At 34.1% G+C, this 24,959-nt stretch overlaps 3 protein-coding genes across 8 annotated transcripts; 1 reads left to right on the top strand and 2 right to left on the bottom strand.

Annotated features, from left to right (window-relative positions):
- Positions 1-775: 775 nt before the first annotated feature.
- Positions 776-2,970, bottom strand: LOC124640988. Its single transcript, XM_047178991.1, has 4 exons — positions 2,731-2,970; positions 2,040-2,156; positions 1,620-1,712; positions 776-1,091 (listed from the first exon to the last, which is right to left on the bottom strand). Exons 1-4 carry the CDS (start codon positions 2,968-2,970, stop codon positions 864-866), a joined length of 678 nt encoding a protein of 225 aa, XP_047034947.1. The 3' UTR covers positions 776-863.
- A 711-nt stretch (positions 2,971-3,681) lies between these two features.
- On the top strand, positions 3,682-5,890 carry LOC124640884 (dynein regulatory complex subunit 4). The gene is made up of 6 exons (XM_047178839.1): positions 3,682-3,737; positions 3,904-4,596; positions 4,672-4,859; positions 5,067-5,297; positions 5,422-5,564; positions 5,737-5,890. The coding sequence occupies exons 2-6, from the start codon at positions 3,936-3,938 to the stop codon at positions 5,816-5,818; spliced, it is 1,305 nt and encodes a 434-aa protein (XP_047034795.1). The 5' UTR covers positions 3,682-3,737; positions 3,904-3,935; the 3' UTR covers positions 5,819-5,890.
- A 282-nt stretch (positions 5,891-6,172) lies between these two features.
- Positions 6,173-21,695, bottom strand: LOC124640966 (protein tipE). 6 transcript variants are annotated; one of them, XM_047178951.1, is made up of 4 exons: positions 21,431-21,695; positions 11,346-12,469; positions 11,020-11,074; positions 6,173-10,194 (listed from the first exon to the last, which is right to left on the bottom strand). In XM_047178951.1, exons 2-3 carry the CDS (start codon positions 12,302-12,304, stop codon positions 11,047-11,049), a joined length of 987 nt encoding a protein of 328 aa, XP_047034907.1. In that variant the 5' UTR covers positions 12,305-12,469; positions 21,431-21,695; the 3' UTR covers positions 6,173-10,194; positions 11,020-11,046. The 6 variants fall into 6 exon arrangements, with proteins under 6 accessions (XP_047034907.1, XP_047034908.1, XP_047034906.1 ...); XM_047178952.1 differs by having other exon boundaries at positions 11,346-12,440; XM_047178950.1 differs by having other exon boundaries at positions 11,346-12,431.
- Between the last annotated feature and the right edge of the window lie 3,264 nt (positions 21,696-24,959).

Below are 24,959 nucleotides of genomic sequence, written 5' to 3'. Positions count from 1 at the left end.
TTAAAAATAAAAAGAATATACTTTGTCTTTAGCAGTTTTTGATTTTTCTAAAGAATGTAATCTTCATTTGTAGCAACTTACATATACACGAAAAGTTTATTAATCAAATAGGCATAACTAAAACAAATCAAAATATGTACATTTTTCTGTATTGAAAATCGAGCTATCAGAATTTTAATTACCTTCTTGAGGGATACGCGGATTAGAAGTACTATAACTTTTAAGATTATAAGTGAACTACCGTGCTATTTGCAAATTTTAATTACATCCCATCATTTCAGACACCCTGCTGATAATATGACATCAAAGCAAATGCGGATAGCCACCCCTGGGCCACGTTATCCATGCTTTCGAATAATCCTTCTCTCTTCAATATAGGCCTTATGACTTACATAATAATGTTGAAAATTAGGACGTGATGGTGATTCTGGGTGCAAAAACAAGTTGGCATTGAGGTTTGGAATTAATATCTGTCAGCTTTTAGGCTCTTTGAACAGTATTATGAGCATTTGACACTATAAGTGTGCGATATGAAGAAAGACCTTTGTAGGGATTAAAGGACAAATGAGCTAGGGAGACAATATAGTGCGTACTTAGGTTAGTTATTGTGTGGTTCAAATTATTTTCTAGGCTGACTTAGGAATTTAATTTTGTCGTCGAGTATGATGTGTAAAGTGACGTCATTGAATGATGAATCTACATGGATATGTAAAAAAATATTTTGGGCTCTTCTAAAATATTCTAGACATTTGCGTGAGTAAAACAGAGTATTGTAAAGTTTATACTGAACAACACACTTTATTAAACAACCGGCATTTTAGAAAACCAAACTATTACATACATATTTGCAAGCATTCAAACATTCAATCCTCAAGATTATTTGCATCTTCTTCCATAACGTCCCACAGGGTTCGATTTCTGAACTCGATATTTTTGGTCTCCTCTACTTTTTCTTCAGTAACTGGTGTATCGGGAATCGATTCCAGGTCATCATCCAAGAGGGATGTGACTGAGAGTAGCGTTGAGTCTGTGATGTTCACTGTGTCACCAGCATCCCCTCTTTCTGGCTGACTACGTGTCGTGCCCAGGGTCTGGAAAGATGGAAATATTTTGTTTTTAGAGACGACTATTCCGAAATCTAGGCTTATTAACTGAGGGATATTAAAAAAATAAATATATAAAATATTTTGCAAGAAGACAGAATCTTTGAAGAATGGCGGACTGCTGAGCTCATTTTGATAATGTCTAAAATCGAATGTCACGCTATTATGTCGATAGGTAACTGACCTAAGAAGACTGAAGAGATTTATTTAGAAAATTGACGTCGCGATAGTGCCTCCAAATAGAAGTACGATATATCATATATGAACGATATATTCAAAATTATAACAATACTTGCCGGTGGATCTCCGTGGCTAGACTTCTTTGGGACAGATTGTCGACTATTCGCAAGCGCCTGTAAATTTTCTACATGAATAACCATCCTTTTTGGTTCACTTTAATTTCGAAAAACTATTTCAATTATCAATACTAATCTGAAGTTTCCTGGGAGCCGTTTGGGACGACAAACTTTCTTTAGGAGTTGACCTACTAGCAGTATGATTAATTTTTCAACTTACGTCTATGATAGCCATGTGTAGGATCGGCACTTCCAGTTTGAGCGGTTTGATCTCCTGAGGCTCCTCGTCCAAGTATGAATACTCAGTGGGCACCTGCCAATTTATCTAAAAGTTAAAATGCATCCGTAAATCAATACATGTAGGTACATGTAGATTTTAATACAGCAAAAAAAATATAGTATTACTTGAATTATTGGCAGCTAAATCTTGGAAAAGTAACCAGTGGGTTTTACATTTTTTTTAATTGGATGTTTTGTATTAGTGCGGCAACTGTGCGTTTACTGTCCGTCTCACGCCAGCCACACCAAAACAAACTAACCACTTTGATAGAAACCATATTCCTAAAGCTATCAACTAAACTTGCAACAATCGAATCCATAACCACCTAAACTTATGGTTCATTTTCATTTATCATCTTACCCGTCTTAATCTCCATTTCTCCAGAAACTCGTTGGTCTGCCTCAAAGCCTCTTTGCTTTCGTGAAGAAGATCATCAATGCGATCCTTGCTGCGGAACTGCTTGTATTTGTTTAGGAACTGGAAAATAATCTGCTCATGTTAGCCTACAATCTTCTTTCAATAAAGTGATCATTGAATACTATATAAAAACCGACTTTACAAAATATTGAGAGGGAAAATAAATCATATTTGACTAACATAAGGGTCTGCAGATCTGATGGCTTTGCTTATTTGCCAATAAGTATTATGTAAACTAATAATTATACTGAAGAGTTTGTTGTTGTTTGTTTGTTTGTTCTATTGGCCTGATCAGATTTGTTTTTCATACTAGCTTTCCGCCTGCGGTTTCACCCGCATCTCGAGATAACTGCTTCCTGTAGCCGGATGGTGACAAAAACTATCCTATGTCCTTCTCCTGGCTCTAAACTACCTCCCTGACAATTCAGCTAAATCAGTTCAGCCTTCTTGAGTTATAAGTGGAGTAACTAACACGACTTTCTTTTATATATATAGATTAGAGGTAGATAGCACACTTATCGAGGAAGGTTATGTAGGCTATTTATTTATGAGTACGGAGTAGTTCCCATAGGACACAAGTAAAACCTCTAACAAAAACTGCACTGAGTACCTAATAAAATACTTATATACTCACAGCGATAGTCAAACTCAGCACCAAAATCTCCATAAACAGAACCGGCAAACTGATCGGATTCTCTGGCAACAAGACCGCTTGCTTAGCCTCTTCTCTCACAGTCTTCTTCACAAAGCAAGCAATCTTACAGAAGAGCTTTTGAAACATATCAACGAACCCATGACCTAAAACGTAGTCGATCAGGATGAGGCTCAAAAACACTATACCGTAGAGCACAGCACTAAACGCTTCCAGTAACATGTTCGTGGTGGTTCGTTAAATCTTTGGTGTTGTTTCACATCATTTATTGTAACACATTCAATTTCTCAAATTTTCCGTTACTTGATGGGATTGACGGATTGTGTTTTGTGATTTTTTTCTTTTCTGTCATTGTCTTCAATGAAGACGTGGAAGAGGTTGGTGTATCGAATACCGAAAACATTTTTTTTTCTTTGCCAAGGTGCACAAGTTTCAGCTAATTATGTATTGAGTATTTATGATAAGCTACGCATTACACAATTTTACAATTTGAAGAGCTAAACATGATATTCCTACACATAAAATCCTAAATCATTATTGTAATATACTATGACGACAGTGGCGCAGTGGTAAGCTTACCAACGAAAACAAAGCAAATCCTCTTTGCGATAGTTACCATGGCGACGTACTTGTTGAATTACATCGAATTAACAAACGGACACTTCAGTTCCTTCAGTTTGTGCAAACATTTCGACGTATAGTTTAGTATTTATTTTCAGTTGCCCATTCAATAAAAATAGAAAATGGTACGTATTGTTTAACTGTTAAAGTGGTTGAACTGAATTTTCATTGTTTTACTTTCAGTGTGTACTTTTTGTGGTAGTGGTGAATTTGTACGAAGGTATTTTCAGGCTACTCTTGGATTATATATTTGCCGTTTGGTGTAGTGAATTGTTTACTGTTAGTGATGCATTTACAGTTTATTAATATAGTGTTACTTAATTTGCAGCCACCAAAGGCGGGAAAAGAAAAGGCTAAAAAGGCACCAGGTGAGTCAACAACTAGATATAATAGAAAAACTCGAGGACAATATTATAGACATTGTGTATTGTTTCGTTAATATCACATAATCTCATCATACATCATAATCAAATAGTCATTCAAACCTTCAATATCCGATAGCAGCACATTCACATACAATTTTTGTATTTCCAGCAATTATCATCGATGGCGTCGATACTTCAGATATGTCTCGGGAAAAACTCGAGCAGTTCACTCTTAAAGTTAAAGAGGAACTGGATAAAGAAAGAGAAGAACGCAACTACTTTCAACTGGAAAGAGACAAAATTAGAACATTCTGGGAGATCACCAGACAACAGCTTGAAGAAGCGAAAGCAGAACTGCGCAACAGAGAAAGAGCCACAGAGGAAGCACAGGAAGAAAATGAAGCGCTTTTGGAAACTGAAAAGCAAAAGATAAAGCACTTGAAATATGAACAGCAAGCTGCTGCAGCTGCTTTGAGAGCAGAAAACTTAGTTGCACTAAAAGCTGCTAAGGAAGAACACGCAGAACAGGAACTTGAACTACTAAATGACAAAAGAGTATTAAGACAAGAAATAAGAGAGAAAATGCTGGCAGCTCAAGATGAACTAAGAAGAGCTAAATTAATACATGCAGAAGAAGTATCAAAGGTCCGAGATGAGTTTGAGGAAAGAGCTCGTCAGATTGAAGATAAAGCAGATAAGAAACTACATGAAACTAAAGTAGAATTAACAGTAAAACATAGGACAGAAATTGCTGAGGTCGAAGAAAGGAAAAATAAGCAGCTCTCGGAATTAATTCAGCATCATGAAAGAGCGTTTTCGGATTTAAAGAACTATTATAATGATATCACTTTGAATAATTTGGGTAAGTGACAAGATGAAATATGTTCTGTAGGTATTTACGAGTGTTTTTTTTTAACGTGTTGATTTCGGCTTACAGGTCTGATAAGTAGTCTGAAACAGCAAATGGAGGAAATGCAAAAAGTAAAAGAGAGGGCGGAGAAAATATCTAGAGACGCAGTAGCCGAAACTAAAAGTCTTAGGGAGCCATTAGAAGCAGCTATTATAGATAACAAAGAACTTAAGCGGCAAATGTCTAACTATGACCGAGATAAGGCTGCTTTAGCTGTGAGTAGAAAAATCTTTGAAATGTCTAGTAGTCTTCTTCTTGTGAGCTGAAGGTTTAATCACCTAGCCAACCTTGGTATCAGTTTTCTTAAATCCGCCTGACGGCCTCTGGAATTGTAACAACAACTGCTACTGAGTAGCATTTGGGGTCGCGGCTTTACGTGGCTTTACGGTCTGGTGATACAAAGTAATATTTTGTCATTTTAGGCTAAAACAAAACAACTGACATCACTAGAAAAACAATTCGAAGTCTTGAAATGGGAATATGAAGTTCTCCAAGTTCGTTTCGATCGAGTTCAAGCAGAGAGAGATGAACTCAAAGCCAGATTCTCAAGAGCTGTTTTAGAAGTGCAGCAGAAAGCTTCCTTGAAGACTGCTTTACTGGAAGCTAAGCTGAAGAATATGGAAGGACGAGATGCTGGACCAAGGGAAATACACGTAAGATATATATTTTTTATTATACATAGGTCATATTTTTTAATTGTGATTAATTTTTTGAAAAGAATAACAGATTTTTGCTTACTTACAGTTCTTTCTTTTTTGAGTTTTTTTTTCATTACAGGAACTTCTGAAATTAAAAGACACACAAATTGATGATTTGCGTTACGAGGCAGCTCGACTACGCAAAGCCCATGATGATCTTCTAGCAACCTACGAAGCAAAACTTGCTAGACTTGGAGTACCTAAAGAGGAACTCGGTTTCAAGTGAGATCTTTGAAATAAGCGCCATCTATCGTAAACTAGATGCACTAATAGTACCTTACTTGTATATAACGCCATCTATGTGAAGTGCATTGAAGTTTTACTTATGCTGGGTTGAACATGTTTCGTTGTGTAAATTAGAGATGGCGCTGTAACCAGTTTTTGTTATTTTCAGGCCCTTGAAGGCTGTTGCTGTGGCTGGTCTAGCTCCTGTTATTGGACAAGGTCCAGCTGGATTAGTTACAAAAGACCCTTAGTAGTAAACATCGTTACTGCACTTTTGAGAAAAATCAACAACTTTACTATAGCAAAAAATATTCTTGATAATAATTATGTGCAATGAAAAGTAAATATTTTGTGTATATTACTTAAATGAATAAAAGTTATTTTGGAAACTTGTTTTTTGTTCATTGGTAATCTGGTCAGACTTTAAAAATAGTACATAATAAGTACATACATACATAACAAAATACACAAAGTGTGTTCCTGACAATTAGTTATTGCACAGGAAACCAACTTTTAACTTTACTTACGTTCACTTAATCAACGATCTTTTTTTTTTACGATCAACTTGAAAAGGTAAAGTAAGTTAAAACAAATAAAACACGCAGTTTGAAGCCAATGAGTGTACTTTATTTCCTACTAACGATTTTTTATTTATTTCTTTATGTACAAAACGGTTATAAGGCAACAGTTCCAAATGAATGAAAACGCACATTACGATGAATATTAATAATTCAAACATTTCGCATTTGTTAGTTTTTTATTTTATTTAGCAAGAAAATTTTGCGCCACACTTCAAAATGTTAAACTGGGTACACACAATACCAAAAATAATGTATCGAATAAAAGTATTATTATTCGAATAAATAATAATATCTTCATAACATGATTTTATTATTCCAATAACACAAAAGTCACATTCTCGTTCACTGCATCAATAAATTATGTTTTTCGAAGAAACCCCTAAGTTTTTAAGTAGTTCGATATTGCAGTACCGGCTAGCGCATAGCACTTATTTAATTTATGCAGTTTCAGATTAGTTATGTAAACATGCTTTTCACACAAAAAAGTATAACTTATAAATATTCGTATAAAAGTTTAACGTTTTTTATTATTCGAAACTAAATCGAATTTCTTGTTCGCTTCCATTTCAAAATTTATTGTGTAACATATTAAATGCTAAAAACTTTAGAATTGGACAAAATCCAAGGTTTTCTGGAGGCTAGCCAGAAACAATTAACCTTTGCAATAATACTGCCTCTGAATAATGATTTCAGTGGGTTGAATATTTTACTGTAAATCTTGATATATCACCTTCATATTGACAACTGTGACACCTAGTATTTTTTTCAAGCAAGTAACTATAATATCATTTTAACAAGTATAACATCAAAATTAAGTAACCCTGAATAAAAAGAAAACGTTACATAAACTTCTTTTCAAAATAACGGCTACTTTATTGTAAGATTTTATTTCTGTGTTTACTTTTTAAATAATAGGTTCTGATAAACTCGGTGTGTGTAGCCAGCTTACACGCGTAACTACAATTAGTTATGCTCTTAAGACCTAATCCCTTTACAAATATCTAAATTTTTGAAACCAATCTCATTGTTTTTTTTTTACAAAATACCTCTAGGTGGACTTCATCTATTCTGATATCGACTACAATTGTGTCGATAGATTGATGATAATGTTTATTATTAATATATCATTCTTATATATTTATATACATATAAGTATTTTGTTTCAAGCCAAAAAGCATTGAAATAGCGATCGCTCCATTAAACAATTTAACAAAATACACAAAAAATCGAGCATTTTCATTTCATCAACATTTTTGTGATAAAATTATTGTTGCTCGAATTTAAAGACAGGCGTTGGTATACGGAAAAATATTCGAAAGTAATTATGATAGTGTAAGAGTGTTACAAAAGTGTCGTAGACGTGATATTTATGAGAAATATAATGAGGCGAGGTCATATTTCTTATTCGTACAATAATTACATAGTTCTCCGAATAATTATTTTCAATAACAATTATGATTTTGAACTCAATAATAAACATGACAGATATATTTATGTCGTTCAACGTTCAAATATGCAATGTTAATCTTTTACAAAATTAATACAGAAATATAACCTCAAGTTTACAGTTATTGGAAGAATGGCATCGACGTGAAAACCTATACGAAGGTGCCTTAATTATATTACGATCACATTAAAGCATTTTACATACAATTGCAATACAACAATATCATTGGAATTATTAAAAATACGTACATATTGTTAATACTAAAATTACTAAAAAACTATACACAACCGAAATTCTGACGTTCACAAGGGAAACGCAAAAAATTAGAGCTAAAAAATAATTTGACCTCCGTTTACATTTTGTGATATATTTTACCAATTGCTTTTGCGCTAACTATAGTTATATTACAATTATTTTATTTTATTGAGATAATTATTTTCCATGTAGGTAAATGTATTTTTATTTTGTATGTAACATCAATATCATAAAAAAGGTTCTTTAAAAATACACAAATACAAAAGTACATTGGTTTTAACAGATCACCGAAGTCCTTTATCTGTAAAAACAATTGCAATTTAAATTGACAAAAGATTTATTAATTCGTGAAAATAATTTAGGATTTTTATATTCATAGCTGCTATTTATTAATTATTATATTACCTTTTCTGTTATTAAAATAATACAATGGGTTCAATTTATTCCCTCGACAATAAAATAATGTTTTTTTTGTTTTTACAATTTTATTTATATTTTATTCGGGAAAAACCACCACACAACATATAGTAAAACTATAAAGGCGTATCTTACTATCGGATTTCAAACAAACACTTATGATATATTCATCGAATTTAATATACTAGACAATGTGCGTAGATTTTAGCGATATCTATTATACTCAATACTCATCCAGTCTACGTGAATTTATCCAAATATTTTATATAAAACAAAAATAAATTATAAAAAACAATTATTTTGTTTGAGGAAATTATCTTGCGTTTGTGATGTAACCTGATCAATTTCCTCTTCACAAACTGGATCCTGGCAATAGGCCTGGGACACAAAAATATCAAAAATAATGGGTAAAAATTTCAAAAGTGGCTCTCAGCAGGAAAAAAATATTTACAGAAGTAATAAAGTATCAGAATTGAAGAAAATGGAACTCGACTGGCGTTATTAATCTAGAATTTACGCAATATTCACAAGCCTTTTTTGTTCATGGTAGGTATATGTTTTCGAAAAAATCTTATGCTTCTCCTACAACCATGGGCCATTTGAAAAGTTACTTCGAAATTTTCCGTGTAATTACTGTCGGGCTGAAAATTTCGGTAAAAATTTAACAGTGTGGTGAAATAGTGGAACTAATTTCGTTATAATTGTTTAATGTATTCTATTTGTGGTAGTTTAATGGTACAATGTCGGTTCGGATCGGCATGGACAGTGTTAATGAATTTTTGAATAGTCGAGGCACGGGACGGAGAATCGATACCGCGTAGCGCGTGGCAAGGAATTCGATAATCTCAATTTATGTATCATCGATTTACACATACGTTTCACCTAATTTTAATCGAGATTTTAATATATTGAAAAATTAATCCTTCTGTCAAGCATCGGGTAATTCAGCTAACTAAACTGCTATTCAAAATAGAAAGTGCATCATTACTTCCAAATAAACTAATTTAGCTTATCAACTAAAATGATATCAATGAATTGTACTGATGGGATAACTCTATTTTATAATTATTAGTCGATGTATTTAAACATATTGTTTTTCTTTCAATATACTTTTTTTCTTTCTAAATAATTTCTATTCCTCGACTTGTTTTTGTCGTGACTAATGTATCTCAAAATCAACAATTTCATAAAATTATTTCACTATTCTTGAACAGCTTGCTTTCTTATATATACCTTTTATAATATACAATACCTTTTATAATTTATATTTTCAATATATTTTAACAGCACGCGTGCATTTTGACACATTAGCGTACGAGCATTAAAACCTTATTTATAATTACTATTAGGAGATAAAATTCTTTTATTACTAATATATAAATGTTTTTGCGATAATGTCTTCTGCCTTTTACAAACCCTTCTGTATTGAGCAATAATTCTCCGAGGAAGTTAGTCTCAAAAATGATTAAAAATGAATAATATTAATTAAGAAACAATGTAATTTAATTCAAGTTTAATGCTCAAAAAATAACGTTTTTGGATAGAAACAATTATTGTCATCATGAAGGTATTATTTATTCGAAAAGTTAAGTTGGTAATAATTTCATCAATAATTATAATTATCAATAAAAAGCAGAAGATATCACCGCCAAAATATTCAGTATTACTTTTTTATTTCACAACGCGTTATAAAAAAAATCTTTCGCCCGTTTTCGACCTTTTGAAAGTCGTGCTTTCATACTGTGTCTATCCTACCTTCTCACTCTTGCACTCTTACAGAATAGAATGAGGGGAACAGCAATACTCAAGCGTGTTAAAATCACATTATGTCGAGCACAATATAGATCATAAATAGTTCGTTTATAGTGTTCAGCTCATCTCGTGATGCACTCTGTATCCGAAGCCACCTCTTCAGGAATCCTGTCATCTGAAAAGAGAATAAAACACATTTCAATTGACTTCTGAAATTACCAATAAGCTGCAAATAACGAAATGGGTGTCGAATATTTTGGATCTCTTAATTATTGGAAAATTGGCTGGCAAGCAAAAATAAAACTATCATACTTGTTTGGGGGCTAATGTAATGGACTTTACTTATGGGCTTAGAAAGCATCAAGCTCAAGATATTTTTAAAGTCATTGTGTAAATAAATCATAGGGATATGTGAGAAAAAAAAAATAAAAGTCGGGGAACAAGTAATTTGTGCAAGTCAAAAAGCCTGAACATGAAACAAAGGACAAACTGTAAGTCTTTTGATAAAAAATCATGTCAACAGAAACCATTATGGCTGATGCGTAGCTTTTGCGAGTTTCCTTCAAAAGTTTCATATTTTCCTCACGAGGGAACGTCATGAGTAAGGCTCAGGAGAACTTTTCACTTATTTCATAAAAGTTTCATATTGATTTATAATGTATGTAACAGGGAAATATATTTTAATACGTACCGGAGCAGAACAAAATACGGAGTAAACTAAAAATATGCAATACTTAGATGCTTTATTTGTAAAATAGTTGTATACTTTATTCGAGTGTACTTTAATATTTTTTTATTCGAATAATAAAAGTACAATAATTTTATTCGAATAATATATTGAATAATAATTTAATTTGTTCAAAGCATAAAGCGTCGATGATATTTTTTTTATTCTATTTTTTATAAACTGTTTCATAATATTTATGTGCAATATAATTTGTGCCATAGGATTTTGTGCCTTAAGCGTAAATCAATAAAGCTCAAGCCAACAGAGACGTACCTCTGTATTATATTGATGTAAGTCACGTTAGGCGTTCACGAACGATGACTTGGTCCTGTCGGGTGCAGAGAATTGTATTTAAGAAACTGAAGAATATATATTCTTGGGATATCAGTGTGAAATCTTTTTTTAGGATTATTTTGTATGATGAAGATTCTTTTTTAATAATTAATGACTGACTGAGCCTTGGTTTGGAGCCTCTTTTGTTTTGACAATTCATTTTAGCGAAAACTGTTTTCTTGTCGTAAAAAAAAATATCTGAAGAAAAAACATAAAACAACATTTATTAAACCTGTGTTAAGACAAGTGATATTAGATGCACTTACCCAGACAAAGAAGCAGAATTGGAAATTGGCGGACTATTGGATTCAAAGCCTTCCTTAGACTTCTCGTTAGCCAGTTGCATCTTCAGCTGATGTCCGAAACACGCCAGATCCTCCCTGAACGTATCAGACCCTGGGGTCGTCGGCTTCTCATCATCACCCGTCGCCATTGCTTCAGCATCACTCTTCAATGGCGCTTGCTCAGACTCTTCCTCAGTATTATATATCTTAAAGTACGCAAATGTCAAATATATCACCGAAATTATGAATGACGGTATCGGTATGGCCATCGCATACACCAGGTTCAATGTATTCTGCCACATGTCGAGTTCAGTGATGACCAACCCTGGGTCAACACGGCTGTAGTAGCATGTGTAGTTGTTGCCAATTGGTTTGTGCTTCGCGTAAAAGACCGTGCAGTTCAAGATAGGCGGATATCCACAGCCTTTAACATTCGGGAACAATCTGGCTCCTGTGAAGTACCATTCTGAATCGTTGCCTTGTAATCCTGTTGGTAAAGCATCGGGTAGCTCGTCGTCTAACATTTCTGGATACGATTTATCAGCTGTTACTTCATAATTCTCGTATTCATAGTCCTTCCTTAATGCCCTCTCGGCCCTGATTAATGTCTCCATGTCAGTTGGAGTAACATTGGGGTATATTCCCAATTTGTAGTTGACGCGAATTTGAGTGCACTCAAACAGGTCTTTGGTGCAGCCTTCCCGGCAGGACGCCCAGGAGCAGTTGCTGGCGCCAACGAGATGCTGCACTCCTGTCGTGACGCATAGTGCTGCGACTGGATCGAATTGCATGAATATTGTAGTAAAGGCTGGTTCTATGACGAATGGCACGAGGAAGAGGAACGCAAACAGGCTGAATGTTCCCAGTAGAACAAAGGTTGCTGTTGTGTAAAATAGAAGTTTCTCAGCGAAGGTTGGGGGTACAATTTCTTCGTCTGTCATGGTGTGGGAGCGCTACGGGCGACCATAGCGCTGTCTCAGCTCGCTTGTGTCATATCATTTTATATCCCATTTCAGTCTTTATACGTTTTTGTATTTTTCAATATCTTTTTACATATCTGCTGGTTGACTGATAAAGCTTTAATGAGGCTTGGTTACTTAAACATCCTAAAATTATTGTCAACTTATTTATTTATAGTTCAAACTTCTTCAATAAGAATTGAAGATAAAATTATTCTAAATAAACACTGCAGCGAAAATAAACGATGTTATCAACGATCTAACAAAATCTCTTTTTGTATCCCAAAAAGTTATATAAGTCAAGTTATGTAAAACAACGAAAACATCCAGTGAGCCATTCCTAGAATGTACGCAGACTAAATAACATGATTGGCATTTGACATATTTGGCGGAACATTCCTAACAGCGAAAGGCATAACTACGGCGCGGTCTGGTCTGACACACGACAGTCTTGGTATGGTCTGAGTGACAGTGAAGAAATTGAAGAGTTATTGGAAAAAATAAACGCTTTGTGATGGTAGCACACTCTAAGTGATATTGTCAACTGTATGAGATCGAATCAAGCATTACAATTCGAACTATAGTAGGTTAGGATCCGTTTCTGAGTTGAAAAGTGTGATACGTTTAAATCCGAAAGTTTGTAGGTACCTTTTTCAATTGAAAAATTATAATATTTCCAAAGCTCCGTCGAACATAAAAATCTCAGTTATCTTTATAATGCATACTAAAATACAGCCTTTTGAAGGCCCAGGCGCGACAACTAGCACCACACACAATTAAACCGGGACGCCAGACTGTCTGGCCAGCAATACAGTATCCAGATATCGATTTGGGCTAGAATTAGCATTGACACTAATAACAGCTTTATTTAGCAGAGAGCCTACGAAATTTTGGACCTTTGGTTCACCTACGAATTTTGTGGATTCTTTGCAAAACATCTAACAGTAAAATTGATACACTATATTTCAGATGACCTTAACACAAAATATTTAAACCTACATACCTATGCAATACCTATTTTTTTTTTTATGGCACCTCCCAGTTCAGGTTAGGATTATTTCATATAGTTCTGATTGTAACTACAGGTTCGATGAGGCTAAAAAAATAGCGCTTCAAATACAGCACGTTAGGTAAATGTCTATAAATATTATTAACTAATTGCAATTACGGTGAAAATATGTTATCATGTAAAGAGCACTTTATTACGTTCATGAAGAGACTATTAAAAAGACTTTAGGAAATTAAAAATGATTAATTTGATAAAAGATAGTGTAGTGCTCAATGGTATACTTAAGTTCTAGGTAGAGAGTCTGGTAGATTTTCAACTTACTTTGACAAGAAAGTCAGTTAAAAAAGGGGGAAAACGACAAACTCAAGCTCTGTTTTGGGCAGCTTGTTTCATCATTAATTATTGAATACTAACATAATTACCTATAATGATACGTCTATTATTATACACCACAATAGGCACCATGAATTTTAACTGGCCTTTATCACTAAAATATTTTTAAATTCAGGCTTCAGCTTTATTATTCATGAAGATACCATGAACTTATCATGAGGCCCATTATATCATGAATTTTGTATATCATGCCTGTTCGTGTCAAGAATCTGAAATTTATTTCACGGTTAACCTATTTCGTGTTCTATTTTTGTTGAATAAAAATTAATTGTGAATAAATAATTATTAATTTTTACTTAAATGCTTAAATGCCGTAAAACTCTGTTCTAAATGCCGTGAAACTCTGTTATTGGCTTAAAAGATTATTGTCATCATCACACCGTCAATGATCAGCGTATACGTAAGATCCCAGTTACCGTTTGGTTATAAAGTCCTCGCCTTCTGCAACTGCATTGCGCTGGTCATAAACAGAGGGGTGAAATTTCACAAAAAATGTCTCATTAGTAATAAGCTGTTGAGTTTCCAATAAATAAATAAATTTACTATAAATAATTTTATTTGGACAATTACACTTTATTTTTCGAATAAATATTTTTATTGAAAACAATTCTTCTTTTGAATTTTGCCTATTAAGAACTTTTGTGAGCTAATTAGTACCATGTTTTTAACACCAATTTTAACAAAAATCTTGAGTATATAGTAGGTATTTTGAACATGAAGAGATTTACGTCAAAAAACGGAATTTGATCGACTGATTGATGGCACTTAGGCGCGACCGGAAAACCGGAAAACTGAACCTATCTACGTTTTAACGTCAAATCGTTTATCTACACCACAAATAAACACAAAATTATAGAGCAAAGTTACCATGTGTTACTCAGCATGATAACTAAATTATTACCAGCTGATATCCGCGGTTTCACCCATATCTCTGGGGAACTACTAAGTCAAAGAAATCTTACCACTGTTGAATAGTGTTGTCCAGAAGGCATTTCGTAGTAAATGCGTCGTGGATGCACGACAACAGTAACCTTTACATTTTTATCAACGAGTTTGTGACACCACTGATTGGAAAATAATGAGTGTTTGGTTATTATGATACCCAAATTGTAACTATGAGAACACCGATAACTAGTATCGCTGTTTTCATTTCAGATAATGGTAATTAATATGAAGTAATTAGTAAGTTTTGTTATCAAACGCCACTATGAGAATTGATTTTCATAAGTAACTATTTTTTTACTATGTGTGTAAATCATTAATTCTCAACTCTATTTACCCAACAGTAAAAAGATGCCGATAGCAAATCTTATTTCATAAATTGACATACAAAGCGGATGCATTTTTATTCACAATCTCAAGTAAACATACACACAATAATTTATTGCCAGCCAATTTATTATGCAAGCAATTCTGTACGAGATAAAGTTTAAATTGCAATACACAATTAACTTCAACAAGGATTGAGTTCACTTTATCCCGAAATTATGCAATGTTGGCAGAAATATCAAATATGAGACGAGGACTTAAAATATTTAATAGGAACGTACAGTGATGCAATTTGTGATGAATATGGAATGCAAAAACAATGTAGATTATTTGAAAAATGTTGTTTTAAAGTAGTGTGTATAATAAATATTATATAAAGTGTGTTTAATAAATGTAATTTTTCTGACAGTACAAATAATAAAAATATAAAACTCCTACCACGGGTTTGCTGAAAGAGATTTCTTTAAAATAAAAAAATAAAAATAAAATGTGTTTATTGACAAAAAGTTTTACAATTTAGTTGCCGGGGCTTCCCAAAAAGTAATCCGAAGATACTTGTGTTGGGATAAACCTCGCTCTTTCTCGTTATACAAATGTATCGTTGTGCTAATTATAACTACACATTTTATATAATAAAAGAAAGACAATACACAGAAAAGTACAAATTACATTTTTGAGTGTGTGTTAGGTTGTCTGTGTGTGTGTGTGTGTGTGTGTGTGTGTGTGTGTGTGTGTGTGTGTGTGTTTGTGTGTGTGTGTGTGTGTGTGTGTGTTGTCTGGGTGTGGGTGTGCGTGTGTGTATGTTTGTATGTATGCTTAAGGGTATGAATGGGTTTCGTAAATATCAACATAGGTTTGTAATTAATTTAGTATCGGCGTGGGTGAATTTAGTTTATCCTTGTGTAACCAAGAAATCTTCAACGTCATCGTACTTTAGTGTGAGGAGCCAATTAGACAGGGTCCTCTTACACTCGCGCAACTGCATAGGGTATATATTAAGTATGCGATTCAATTTGTTATAAACGCGAGGGGCCTGAGCTATATTTTGTCGCTTAGCAAATGTTGAGCGGGCAGAGTATGTAGGGGCTACTATATCACATCGTCTTTTATTAAGTTTGGCACGGTCAAAAGGTAGTATTTTGTGATATCTGAGTACCATGTGTAAAATATATAGTTTCCTAATCGAGAGCAGCCTTGAGTTTGCGTATAAAGTTTGAGTAGGAAACCTGAAGGGCTTGCAGTACATTACCTTAATTAAGGATTCTTTCTTTAGAAATCAAAATCAAATAAAAATTAAAATATGTGTATCCCGATATCAGTATATTTATAAAACGTTGTATCTACCTATTTGAAAGATTAATTACAATGAAAGGACATTGTGACCTTCGGAACATGGATAATCAAAACCATAAGTCGAGGCAGGTTAAGATCCTGAGGCTTTACTTCAAGGTCACGAGTGAGCTTATTTACATATTCCTTGGGTTTTTGCTCTTTTAATACTGCTTAGCTTTACTTCTCAAAGTGTAAAATTAGACCATTTTGGGTATGTTTGCATATCTCTATATACTGAATCTCATATACCATGATAAATAAAGTCCTTCGATGCATCTGTCTGTTCCAAATAATGTAATTATTAAACTGAATCTTAAAATGTTATCATAGCGTGCAATAGCAGGAAGTTTGCTCGGAAGCGATGTTGATAGCAAATTGCAATGATTTATTTCAGTATTGTAGATAATGAATGTACAACAAAAACTGCATCAATAACAAGTTTACATTTTCTCCACTATATTGGATCGGCTTCTATAGGCTTTGCTGCGGCTATTCTCCTCAACGCAGTTATTCAAACAAGCGAATACTCTTGGTCAGATTGGTTGTTATACTTTCTGGCTTGAAATGACAGCCAAAAATATTCTAATGACAGCTCTCCAACTAACTTAACGTACCTTCCGAAGAACGGAGGAAGTCGTCGTAATAAGATGGTCACCCATCCACTGACCCTAAATATTTCCTAACTTTATGATCGATCGACCCTTGCGTATGCTGTATTACTTTATGGGTCAATATGCGTGTAAACATTAGAGAGATAGTTTTCAGCGGGCGGTCCGATAACTATCGATTTTATTTATAAATACATACGCATGTTAGTGACACTAGATCTATTATTAATTTATACGCTACACGAGTGAAAATTATGTTGACCATTTATACGTATATCGTATGATACGTATTATCAATGATTACGAAATGCCTATGTGGTGCGAAGTTATGTCGAAACCAGAGGAATGAGGATCATATTATCAGGTGTTGAGTATAAATGTGTTTAGATGAAGAAAAAAATTGAGGTGACGACTATGATATGAGATATGATAAATGGATTATGTAAAAAAAGATATGGCTTATAATTAATGTATCTTTTAAGACGACGGCGATGTCAAATAGAGAAATATTGAAAAAAGACATGCTGCGCCAACCCCAAATTAAAATTAGAATAAGGGTTAACAGGATAATGAGGATGGTGTATATTTTGTACAGAGGTTAGACACGGCAGCTGACCAAAAACTACTGTTTACAGGGCTCTAAGTTATGTGTATACAAATTAAACAATATATAATCACTCCACCCGTGACCAAAAGGCTGGCCTATACTTCGGTCAAAGAATATGCATTGCCATTCAGCGTGGCAATGCAGCCAGCCTTTTGGGCATGATCTCCGCTGACTTAATGTAGGTAATAGTGTAAATATTTAAATTAAAGTACTATTTTGTAATGAACAATTTAATTACTATTCACCAAAGAATACCAAGACCCATTTTTGCCGATAGCACAGAGTTCCTCAGTTCTGAAAGCTCAAGAATAGCGTAGAGATGAAATGAGGACACTGTTTGTATGGAGAAGACATCACATGTCATTGAGTCGGATGGAACCATGGAGAACTAAATGACTAACGGAGGTGCCATAACGGAAAATCTCTTAAGAAAACAGCGCGCCGAAACGCGGGTGAGCGGTGACGAGGAACGTTACTGTCTTCGCCCTTACCCGACCATCTTTTGTAATACCAAAAATCGTTGACAGATGTCTCAAAGAAGCCAAAAGCCCCTTAGTTCACTCGTAACTGATCGTTTTAGTCATGTCCACTGTATGAATTTGAATTTGTTACTAACTCCGCCTTTACACACATTCTATAGAACCCACCCATTACTTTTAAAATAAAATCATCAATTTATTAATCAAGACTAATATTTGACAGATTGATGATCATTTGATAAGGAACCCGAAAGTCTCGTTAGTTCTAGTAACTGATCACGCTTATCGCACGTTGCTTGACCTACAAGAAGGCGCCTGACCTACCTTCCTTATGGCATCTCCGCTATATTTCCTTCCTCTGTAGACGGAACCGTGTCGTGGTAGTCTTTTGTTTATTTTCTATCTGCGACGGTAGATGTTGGTTTTATTGTTATAATGCCTTTGCTAGAATGTTGATAAGAAGTACGTTGGGCATTGATTGATTCATGTCATTGTTATATATACGGCATGGTTGATAAGCATTATCAATTATTAGCTGTTAGCCCCGGTTTCGTTAGAGTTCCGGGAGAACTTCTTGTAGTGACACGGTAAATAGATAAGAATTGAAATTGTAAAGTAATTTCCATTGATTGATTAATAAACTATCAATTTTTAATTATTAGCGTTTCACTATCGTCCCTGAGAAACTACTTAATGAGAAACTGAATAAAAGTACCATATACCCTTTTTCAGACTCTAGACTATATTGGCCTTACTACAAAAACTTAAACGCCTGTTTTACAGTTGTCTAAAAAAAATGTGGCTCCAAAATGAACCATATGTCAACGTCATAATTTGTCATTTTTTTAGACAAGTCTTAAACTGACGTTTAAAAGTTTTTGTGGTAAGACGGTATATTTTTAAGTTGTATACCTATGAATCGGTTAAGTTATTTGGGCGAAAAAGCGCGAGATTATTGTATGAGCTACTTTTTTATCCAGGTGCGAGAAAAAAAATCCCTCAGGGAGCGGCTAAAACCTTGTAGTTTTAAGTAACCTTCCAAGCACTATTGAAATAAAAAATCAAAGCAAACAATGCATTTTCTACTATAAACTGACAAAGGTAAATAGGAACATAATATTAGCTTGTCAACCCATTACCTGCCATGTCCCATGGAGTACAGTCCACATCAAAAATGGTTGAAAAAACAATATTTTACTTTTTAATACTTGTGTAGTTGTGACTTTAAAAATCTTTTCTAGTAGTGATTATGGGCTCAAGTCAAAAAGTAGAGATAAATAAGATCAATCAGGTACTGAAAGATTTCGTATTCCTCTAAGGGTTTCATTGTATCTTATAAAACCTAGTTAATGGATTTATCTATTACACGTTTTGTAATATAGAAAATAATTCAATGTCTGAAAACGATCCCAAAAAAATACGTAGGTAATCAAAAGCTTAGCAGTTGTTAAAGTCTTAATAATATGGCGTAACGTGGAAGAATCTAAGTACCTACCTATATTATCTAACTTTGGCTTACACCTATTCTTACACCTATGCGTATAACATCGCGGGCAGCCAGCTTTTTTCAAAATATTTTGAACACAAACTTGCTTAGTTTGTTTTCAAAATATATATTTTTAATTTTATTTAAGTAAAAATACTACACCATCTTTTTCTGCCAACTGTACCCACACTAGCTAATCAATATCGATTTCCCGCCAATCACCATACGTTACTGGTGGGCTGTCTCCCCATAATAAGACTCGAAGTCTACCAATAATTGAGACATACCATACAGGAGAGGCTTAAGTAACAGCTGCTGGTACGATCGATCATAATGTTAAGCAACGCTTGGCGCGGCCGTTCCACGGATGGGTGATCAACTTATCATGACGAGTTACTGCGTATTTTATTTATTTATTATTATTTATTACAAAGAAAGTAGGTCCAGGTTAAGCTAAGACCCACAAAACTGTTTTATATAGTGGTATTCATGAACCATTTTAAAATGGTGGGCCTTGAATATGCCTAGCCTTTTAAAACTATGTTGAAATCAGCTTCTGGGCAAAATGCTAATTACCAGAATTTACATGGAATTACTCAATATCTTTTATCTGACATCTTCTCAGTAAGAGTAAGTTTCCTTGTTAAGACTGAATGTCAGACTTTCTGGAGTCCGACTGCCCCATACTACTATATAGTAGAAAGTAGTAGTGTATAGTAGATACCTATGGAAGAATGCTCTCTAAACTTAGGTTTATCACAATATATGAATTACATAATGTTAGATACATCCAATATTTTGTGGCATGATTTTGTCCCTAAGTAATAACCACATGGTGCCATCTTTCATAACGTTAAGCAATGCTTAGCGAGGTCTGTCTGTGGATGGGTGACCATCTCAGCTTAGCGAGTTCCTCTGTTTTCGCAATGCACGTTAAATTGATAGGCCCCAGATGTCATTTGAACACGTTTGGCTAGTAAAGAAGCAGAAAGTTTGATAACCAGTCTTACCAATAGGTACAGGCTTGCCCGGGGTTGAAGAGTTCAGATAGACAGTCGCTCCATGCAAAACACTGGTACCTCAACATAGTCAGGAAAATGACTAGGCAGATCATGATGACCTCGTGTCATTTCACTCTAAAAGTCTGAAAAAACAACACAAGCGTTCAAACGTAGATTGCCTGACAGTAAGTCAATAAGTATTTTATGTGAAAAACTGTTAAAATGGAAATAGTTTTCTATCGTAGATCTTATTAATTTAAGAAGCATAAAGACTTATGTTAATAATGTGCGTGAAAACCTAATCAAAGTCTGGTATTTACAGCTACACACTCTCAGATTCACGATACACATGCGTAGATACCAATTTTCACTGGACACTTAATAATATTACTACGAGCGACTAGAATAAAATGAACCCTAAAAAGCTTAGACTTTTGTACCGTTAAAAGCACTATTACATAACCTAACCTCAAACTATAGGGGTTTGACGTCACTTTCTACTAAAACAAGGGTATATTACCACTGAATAGAAACACGAAAATGTATACCAAACATGCAATCAAAAGGTATTGAAATATTCCTGTTATGATCATTCAATTATAACGCAAATCAAATAAACATTTCAAGTTACATAATTTTGCTCAAAAATCCTCATTTTAAATGAAACATATTTTAGTTTCGCAAATGTAGAATTGAAATACGAAAATACGCGAACAAAATACCTTACGCATATTGACATAATGCAGCAATGACTTGACGATACTTTCTCAGCGTTTTTCTCGTGAAATATGGAGTTATTTATCGAAATATCGACTAAAACACTTAATGAAATGTAAACGGTAATTAAATGTATCGTGTGTACTATAAATAAAGGTCTCTATATTCATTTAACCAGCCTCATTAAAGCTAAGGTCTCACTGTTACCATTTAAAACAAAACACGACGAAGAAAACAATATTTTGAAAAACACTTTAGTCTTTTATCACTATATCATTATGTTCTGAGTTTAAAAAACGTATATTTTTGAAAATTATTTTTTCTTTGACGTCTGTTTTTAGTCAGACGTCGACGCGTTCCCGCGACTCGAGTACTACTGGGCGCAGGCCTTCCCCGACAGCCCCGTAGCCACCTCAAAACTACGTAACGCATAAAAATCCCATAAAAAAACCTTCAATTAAACATTCACTCTACAAAACTAAAAATAAGAAAAAAAATCACAATCATTTTCAATAAAATAAAAAAATGAACATCATTTTAAAATAAGAAATTAAAATGAATAAAAGTGTCGAATAAAAAAATCGAAATTCATTTTATATTTTTATTTCTTTAAATATTTATTTATTGTTTTTTAGTTTTAATTTAAAATGTTTTTGGTGCTTAGATGTAGTTATTTGAGTGCGCGCGTCGGTTTGTCCGGTCGATACAGCGGTATCATGTGTTCCAACGTTGTACGGCGACAGACAGTCTTGTTTTACAATTCTGAGGTCCCAATGCTCAATGTTATTAAGATTACTTTCCCTTGCACCAACTTCTACTACTCCTATACAATTTTAAGGAGAGAACGTGCTTTCATGTTGTTCAAATATAGCCTTTATAGTAAATACCGGGTGTTTTGGGAACAGTGCTGGCTTCGTTTGGTTACTTTGTCTTCATAATAGTACTTGGGGTGCAATGAATGACGCTTTCCCGTTTTATGGGTTAATGACTCCTGTTTGGGGTAGGTTGATAAAAAATAAAGAATAAGAAAATATACTGTACAAAAGAAAATAATAAGGTTTCTTATTTTAATGATGTCTATGCAAAAAATAGGTTCTATAATGAGATTATTTTGCTGTAATAAGATCAGTGTAATTTACCATTGTATGTTCTGTTTTTGCCGACAATTTAGCAAAGACGGTAATGTTGTTAGTGCTACAAATAAATATGAATCCTACAAAATATGTTGACCTATAAAAATACTTGAAAGCACTTCTTTATCCTGATATTCTTATGGATTTGAGCCAAGTTATGATTCAATGAAAATACCGGTCAAGTATTATGGAGTTTATGGCTATTGAAGCTCGTAGAATCTTTGTCTTCTGTAGAATATTTGAGAGTAAAAATCCTATTTTTTTCATAAATGCAAAATACGTTTGTCTGAGTATGAGCTATGAAAAAAACAGGCTCACCTTATTTGAATAAAATCTGCCGATGCTCCAACAAAAATAAGTTTTGTGACTCAAATGTGGATGGTCAGATGTTATAGAAGAACGGCTGAGTGAAAAGAGTGACCAAAGAAACAATAAATGGATTATTTGAAAGACTACTAGTGGAAAGGTACCTACTTGTGTGATCACGGGCCAAAGAGGAGAATCACACAAGAAGACTTGCTGCGCATATAAAGATTTTGATACATTTAGTAGGATATTGATGAATTTAGATACATTTTAATTTTACAGTTAGTCTACATTGTTTAGCCAAAGGACTATACACAATTAAGCTTGTATCTTATGCTCCTAATTAAAAACATATTTTGGTTTATTGAGATCAGTATGACAATAAAACAGACCCACCATATTAATATTATGACTATGACACATCTAAATAAGCCATATTCTGTAACCATTCGTAAAGCCACTATGAGATATTTTATATCGCTCGTAAAGCGAGCTTAATTTCGCTCAGAACGCTCCGAAATGCAGCTGTAGCAAATTGCTTTGCTTTTTTTGTAGGCATTGCTTTTTCTTGAAGGAATATCTAAAGTTAAGCAAATAGAACCGTTGTATGATATTTTCAGTTATTCATATTTATATTTCTGAAAGTACTGCTGGGATTGGTCAGCCTTTCTCAATAAATCTACAGCTGCCAGAATTTATTGGATTAAATAAGATCCGAAGATCATGGCTTTAACAAACTCTTTTTAAGTAATCAAAGTCTAAGTCAAAACATTTAGTCGAGTAGTATCTAACTATTAAGTAATCTGTGCCTATACTAATGTTATGAAGCTGTAAAGTTTTATTTGAACGCGCTAAACTCGGAAACTTCTTGAACCATTAGAAAAATAATTTAAAATTCTTTTATAGATTAATAATACTTTTGTCCGGATGCACGAAGAACTTTCCTCCAGATGCAATTGAAACCAATAGCGAAACCTAGTCTACCAATATGTCGAAGCTACAAGTCATCTCGTCTCATCAACTCTTTGAAAAGTGCAACCTCCAAAGATGAAGTGGTTCGCCAAGTATCATAACTAGAGAGCTTTCTATCTCAGGCTGTCGATGGCACTTCCACATATTAGGCACTTTGTGAGATAGCCTCTTGTGTTAGTGGTCATTCTTGGCTATTAGCCTAGTGGACGACGAGGGATAGAAAGAAACATTTTAAGTACTAGTTTTTTCACTTGGCTCCGCTCGTGTCCCGGTAAACTATGTCCTTTCACTGACTCTAAATGATATGCTCTTTGATTTAAATTGGTCCAGTAGTTTAGACAGCCAACATGCGAAAAAAATACAACCCAACGACCGTGACAGATAGATGGCGTAGTTTTAGGCTGGAAGCAGTGCTCGGCCGACGGTCAGTGCTGACCCTACGTCCAGACCGAATCACGCGCGTACCGTCAGCGTAGCTGTTTGCGCGTTCATAGACTTGCACAGATATAGCCCTGTTTCCAGCCTTAGCGTGAAAGTGCATCAGATGGGCATACGGAATTACTTTCGCTTTATAATATTAGACAGAATAAGTATAGGCTACTTTTAACCGGGTATGGGAAGTAGCTTTTTTCGAGTTTCGAGTGAGACTACGGAGAATCGTGGTCCAACTTATTCCAAACTACCAATCAAGGTGCCTACATTTCCTAATTTCAGCAACTTCAAGTATGAAATAGGTTCAACAACCTGAAAAGTCGGTTTCCAGTAATTGCATTGCCGTGACTGCTGAAAAGCTGTAATTATACCTGTGACCCATTTCTGAATTACATGCAACTGAAAAACGTTTAGTAAGCACTAAGTACGGATTTATTCACGTTTGCAGGAAATAAGGTATTTTTGTATGTCATTAGTAGAGTTGTCTCAAGTTAAAATCCTTGCTAGTATTATAAATACGTACCTAAGTAGCTATGTTTGTCTGTCTATCTTGCTTTCAACAGAAAACTACTGAACTGATTTAAATCAAATTGTAATACACAAATACATAATTTCAGCTCATGTTGTTTCCCAGACTCTAGATTCCTGTTCATTTAAAATGTTTAAGTAGTTTAATCTAAGGGGGAGGACAATGTTTAGCAGCGGACTTCCTATGGCTGAGATGATGATGATGAAGTAGTTTTGGCGTGATAGTGGAACCGACTGACAAAGAAAAGCACTTTTGCATTATTAGTGAGCGTTTAGCTACTAACATGTGCTTTAAAATGCCTGAATCATTCCAATTTTCGTTTATATAAAATACGAGAATTATCTAAACGAACCTTTAAATAATT

The sequence above is a fragment of the Helicoverpa zea genome, chromosome 21 (genome assembly GCF_022581195.2).
Source record: "Helicoverpa zea isolate HzStark_Cry1AcR chromosome 21, ilHelZeax1.1, whole genome shotgun sequence".
NCBI classification, from domain to species: Eukaryota; Metazoa; Arthropoda; class Insecta; order Lepidoptera; family Noctuidae; genus Helicoverpa; species Helicoverpa zea.
The sequence above is the reverse complement of the archived record's forward strand: the minus strand, read 5'-3'. Positions and strand labels throughout refer to the sequence as shown.

Coding starts and splice junctions, on each gene's coding strand:
- LOC124640966 (XM_047178951.1), bottom strand. CDS start 12,304: ATGACAGACGAAGAAATTGTACCCCCAACCTTCGCTGAGAAACTTCTA. Junction 11,075..11,345: donor AATTCTGCTTCTTTGTCTGG/GTAAGTGCATCT, acceptor TGCACCCGACAG/GACCAAGTCATCGTTCGTGA.
- LOC124640988 (XM_047178991.1), bottom strand. CDS start 2,970: ATGTTACTGGAAGCGTTTAGTGCTGTGCTCTACGGTATAGTGTTTTTG. Junction 2,157..2,730: donor TGCTGAGTTTGACTATCGCT/GTGAGTATATAA, acceptor ATTATTTTCCAG/TTCCTAAACAAATACAAGCA. Junction 1,092..1,619: donor TACACATGGCTATCATAGAC/GTAAGTTGAAAA, acceptor CCATCTTTCCAG/ACCCTGGGCACGACACGTAG.
- LOC124640884 (XM_047178839.1), top strand. CDS start 3,936: ATGTCTCGGGAAAAACTCGAGCAGTTCACTCTTAAAGTTAAAGAGGAA. Junction 4,597..4,671: donor TATCACTTTGAATAATTTGG/GTAAGTGACAAG, acceptor TTCGGCTTACAG/GTCTGATAAGTAGTCTGAAA. Junction 4,860..5,066: donor GAGATAAGGCTGCTTTAGCT/GTGAGTAGAAAA, acceptor TTGTCATTTTAG/GCTAAAACAAAACAACTGAC.